Source organism: Populus alba, chromosome 6 (genome assembly GCF_005239225.2).
Source record: "Populus alba chromosome 6, ASM523922v2, whole genome shotgun sequence".
Classification (NCBI taxonomy): Eukaryota; Viridiplantae; Streptophyta; class Magnoliopsida; order Malpighiales; family Salicaceae; genus Populus; species Populus alba.
The window spans coordinates 3,912,016-3,917,057 of NC_133289.1; the positions used below are offsets into that span (position 1 = coordinate 3,912,016).

At 32.1% G+C, this 5,042-nt stretch overlaps 1 protein-coding gene across 1 annotated transcript; it reads right to left on the minus strand.

The window, feature by feature from the left end:
* Positions 1-276: 276 nt before the first annotated feature.
* Positions 277-2,666, minus strand: LOC118053145 (uncharacterized). Its single transcript, XM_035064299.2, has 5 exons — positions 2,578-2,666; positions 2,292-2,496; positions 1,406-1,761; positions 1,176-1,242; positions 277-1,041 (listed from the first exon to the last, which is right to left on the minus strand). The coding sequence occupies exons 1-5, from the start codon at positions 2,664-2,666 to the stop codon at positions 1,033-1,035; spliced, it is 726 nt and encodes a 241-aa protein (XP_034920190.1). The 3' UTR covers positions 277-1,032.
* Between the last annotated feature and the right edge of the window lie 2,376 nt (positions 2,667-5,042).

A 5,042-nucleotide genomic window follows, 5' to 3' on the forward strand; every position in this document is an offset into this window, starting at 1 on the left:
ATTAGATTCAATGTTAAACAATAAAATTTATAAAATTTTAATAAAAAATATATATATATATTATATAGATTTTTAGCTTTTAATTAATCGCACATAAAATATAAAAATATTATTATATTATTTAAAAAAAATTGTCTTAACAAGTAGCCAAACAATACAAAACAAAAAATTCCATAGCTGGCCATTCAAATAAACAAAAGGCCACAAGATTACAGCCCAACAACTGTTAATCAAGTTGCTTGCATTGCTGGAAAGCAAAGAGCAACTCGTGAGCAAGCAGGAAACAGTCAAGAATCGTGTCCGCAAGAATATCAGGGACTCGGGGGGGAAAGAACTATCCTGGGATATATGATTAAAAGAAAGCATAAAGAGTCCACAGAGACAGGAGATGAAATTTGTAGAATGTGAAGTGTGTCCTCTATTTTTTATTCTTATAAAGAAAGAAAGAGCCACGGCTATTCCTTGCATTATGCTCATTCCTTCTCATCACATCAAAATCATCCTTAGCAACAATTCAAGGAATATGTACGGCCCATGGCTCCCTCCAACAGTTATCAATTGTGCATAATACTGACTTGCATTCAATTTAAGCTGAAATTATTCCTCAGTCTATTAATTTCAAGTATATGAACAAAGCTTTCTCAAAAGAGGTATATGGCCAAAGCCCAGCTCTAGGCTCGGCAAGAAAAATAATAGCACATATCAATATATGGAAAATGTTCAGTTAACTATAATGTGTACGGCAAGGCGCTGCCACCGCAACCGCCACCGCCATCCTCATGTATATAGTGGTGTAATACTGGTGTCACTCGGTTCCCCTTTTTTACATCTTTTATGACAGCTAAAGGCAATAAGACTATTATGCTGCTCTATGTTATGCTACCAGCCTAATTAATCATATACTAATATTTCCTATTTCACTTTTATATATATTCGCTGACCAAAATTTCCCTTGGTGGCGGTACGGATAAACCCTAGAAAGATGACCTATAGTTATATGGTATAACTAGGTCAAGCTTCCTGTATAATTTTTCATGCTATCTGCAAAAGGAGAGGTCACTGATTACAATTATAACACGTGGCAGTAACATTTTTAGTGCTAATTTTATAAATTAATCACTTCATTAATTCAAATGTCAAAAGCAGTAAAGAGATTTATGAGAAGAACCGAGTACCTTGTAAATATATGGGTCATGTCTCCCTCCTCTGCCAGATCTTTTCACTTCATCTTGCCTTAACAGCCTAAAATTTCACCACGGTTCATTAACAATCAAACGGTGATGAAGATTTTGCAAGTAATAAATATATTTTAAAAAGAGAGAGAGAGAGAGAGAGAGAGAGAACTATTGCACACAATTAGATCTAACACATTCCACATGTCAATCACGTGAGCTTACTCACTCACATTCTCAAAGCTTTGCTCGTGCTAGGACTGTCTCCAAGCACTTGACGAATCCTCATTTCAGCGAAACAACCGCTAGACAGCAGCTTCAATATTGCTTCGGCTAGGCGGCTAAGGTAACGCGAGCCAGAGCCAGATCTAGATCTGATCCTCTTCGGCTCCTCGTCATTACGAGCCGGCTTCATCATTAATCCTTTCCTTTTCATATGGTGGTTTCGCGCGCAAGCAGCGCTGGAAGTGCTTGACAAACACGAACCTGACTCCGTCGACGCCTCAACTGCCTTCTCTGGCGGAGCTACTGCGACGGTCCTCTGGTGACCCGAGATCCAGTTCACCTTCGAGCGCTTCCTTCGTGCTACCTGCAAGAATTACGAGAATTAAACTCGACAGCAATGATTATTAACTGATCAAAAACCAAAAGAACGCTTCGTTTGACAACAAAATCACAAAAAAGACACGAATAAAAGGACCGATCTAGAAGCAAACACAGTGCTATAAAGACCTTAATCCAAAGAGCTTAATCGATAACAAATACAGGAAGATTGAGAGAGCTTGTCTTAGATAACATCCAAACAGAAGCAAAACTGAAGAAAATCAACTAATAATCACCGAAAGAAATTCGTTATGACTTCAAACGGGGATTTCTACTCAAAATAAACAAAACAGAGCCGAAAATCACATACAAATCAACCGATAAGCATAAAACAGGAAAAAAAACGATTTCTAATAGAGATATTCACTCAAACTCAACAAATAATAGCCAAAAGTCTCGCTATGCTAAAATCATCCGAATAGAGCAGAAAAACACAACGGAGACTATCACTCAAAAATGAACAGAACGAAGCCGAACAGAAACCCTGAGATTAAACCGAGAAAAAATGAAGATCACCTCGGGCTTCATTTCATGGCAGCGAGACACAAAAGCGACGATCCGTAGCTTGTGAGCTAGAATCTCCTTAAACGACGATACATCACTAGTAAGAGATGAAACGCTCGATTTCGAGCCACTAGTCACCGGGCTCAAGCTCTCTTCTTCACTGCTTCTCTTTCTATCACTTGGCTCTTTCACAGCCTTCTTTCCATCAACACCAAGACTACCAAAAAAAACGACATCGTTAATTAAAATACATGCAAAATTAAAAAGCAAAGCAAGTTTTGATTGATTGAGTAATTACTTTGAAGGAGGAGAGAGAGGTGTGGTGTTGGAGAGGAGGAGGAGAGCAGAAGCGACAGTGCATTCAACAGGAGAAGGAAACGGATGCATTTTTGTGTTTTGAACAGAAAGAAACGAAACGAAACGTTTTTTGTGTGGGTGGCGGGCTGTTCCAGATATTTGAATTTTTACTTTTCCTTTAGTTTTTGTTACTGCTATTTTTGTGCTCTCTTTCTTCCGGTTTTATCATGGACAGTCGGATGCTTCTCGCGTGCGGTGGTACTGTCATGGGAGAGAGTGTAGAATAACGAGACTGTTTTGAATGCTTGCCAGGTGTCAGGTGTTACAGTGCGAGTTTTGCATACAAAGTTTTATTGACCTTCATGTAATCGGGCTGTTTGTTAAGTTTAGGTGACAGCCTGTTAGCTAAAGAAAGTTTCAGTAAATGTTAGATCACTGGATAATTCACTCGTGTTATGTTGCTGGTTATGTAAGATTTTTCTTGAACGTTAGAAAAAAGTTCAAATGGTGCTCAAATTTATTTATTTTTAATTGTTTTGAGATTTTATTTGATATAATTTGGTTGATTTTACAAGTCTAAAAATAATTTATACAATATGTAAAAGTATAATTTTACTAAATAATAAGATAGTATATTTTTTCAATATTAAAATAACAACATATTAAATTGATTTCAGTTAACTCGGGTTAACATGTTAAATGTATGAATCGAGTTTTGAAACTATAATAACCTCATAAAAAGTAAATTAAAATAAATTATGAAACTTAATTCTCAATCAACTTGAATGATAAAATTGAAGAAAAAAAATAAAATAAAAAAACCTAAAAAAAGTCATAGAATAACTTGCTAAACTTGCAACCTTAGTTATAAGATCGAGATAACCCTAAGAAAAACAAATCAAAATAAATTACAAATTTTAATTTCTATTCAACCCAATGTTGAAGGATATTATTAAAAAAATTAATAAAAACAACATAAAAAAATACATGAGTCAATTCATCACACTCATGACTTAAGTCATCATACTACGATAACCTCGTATGAAAAAATAACTTGATTTAACCCAAGTTATTGTACTAGATTTGTGACTTTAATCATAAGACTGAGATTACCCCATAAAAAGCAAATCAAAACAAATTATGAAGCTCGATTTTCAATCTTCCTCGTCGGACCTAAGATTGAATGATAAATTTTTTAAAAAATATATAATTAAAAAAAAAGAGTCAAGTCAACCTGAGTCAACTTGTTAAACATTATTTCTTAATCACGAGGTCAGGATAACCCAATAAAAAGTAAACTAAAATAAATTATAAAATCTAATTCTCAATCAAACACAATATTAAATGATGAAATTGGATGAAAAAAAACCATGTCAATTTGAATATTGAATTAACTCTTCAAACTCACAACTCAGGTTATGAGACATGGATAACTCAATAAAAAACAAATTCAATGTTGAAAGACATGTAACCCAGATTATGAGATCGAAATAACCTCTTAAAAAAAAAACAACCAGAATTAACTAATATTAAAATGTCAAAACTCATAACTTAGATCACGAGACCAAAATATTTCCATAGAAAAAAAATTTATGAAGCTCAATTCCTAAATGACATGATGTTGAATGATAAAATTAAAAATAAAATAAAAACAATAACACAAAAAAACAACTTAAATCAACTAAAATTAACTCATTAAGCACTATTATTTGGTCATAAAGGCTAAAATAATATAATAGAAAGTAAACAATACAAATCATGAAGTCTAATTCATAATCAATTCAATATTTAATTGGCTTAAGTTTTTTTTTTCTTTTTCTACTTATTTTTTTTTTCTCGAATTCATCATTCAATATTAGGATGATTAAAAATTAGACTTTGTAATTTTTTTATGTATGTTTTCTATGAGGTTATCTCTATTTCACAACTCTTGTCATAAGTTTGACAGGTTAACTTTGGTTGACTCAAGTTTTTTTGTGTTTTGTTAATTGATTTTTTTAAATTTTATCTTTCAAAATTGAGTTAAGTGGGAATTGATATTCATAATTTGTTTTAATTTTTTTTTTATTGGGTTATCTTAGTTTCATGACTAGGGTTACGGGTTTGACAAGTTAATCCATGTTATTTTAGATCATTTTTTTTATCTTTTTTTTTTCAACTTCATTCTTTAATATTGAATTTATTAGAAATTAAGTTTTCATAATTTATGTTGATTTACTTTCTATAACGTTATCATAATCTCATGACTTGGTATGCAAATTGACAAATTAATCAGTTTAATCTAATATGTTATTGTCTTAATATTTATTAAAAAAAAAAATCTTAAATATTTTTTTAACTCAAACTATATTTTTATAGTCATTCAAATTATTTTTGAAATAATTAAGAGAATCAAGTCACATCAAATCTTACATGATTTCAAATTTTTTTTTACAAGTAATAAATATATTTAAAAAAAAAAAACAT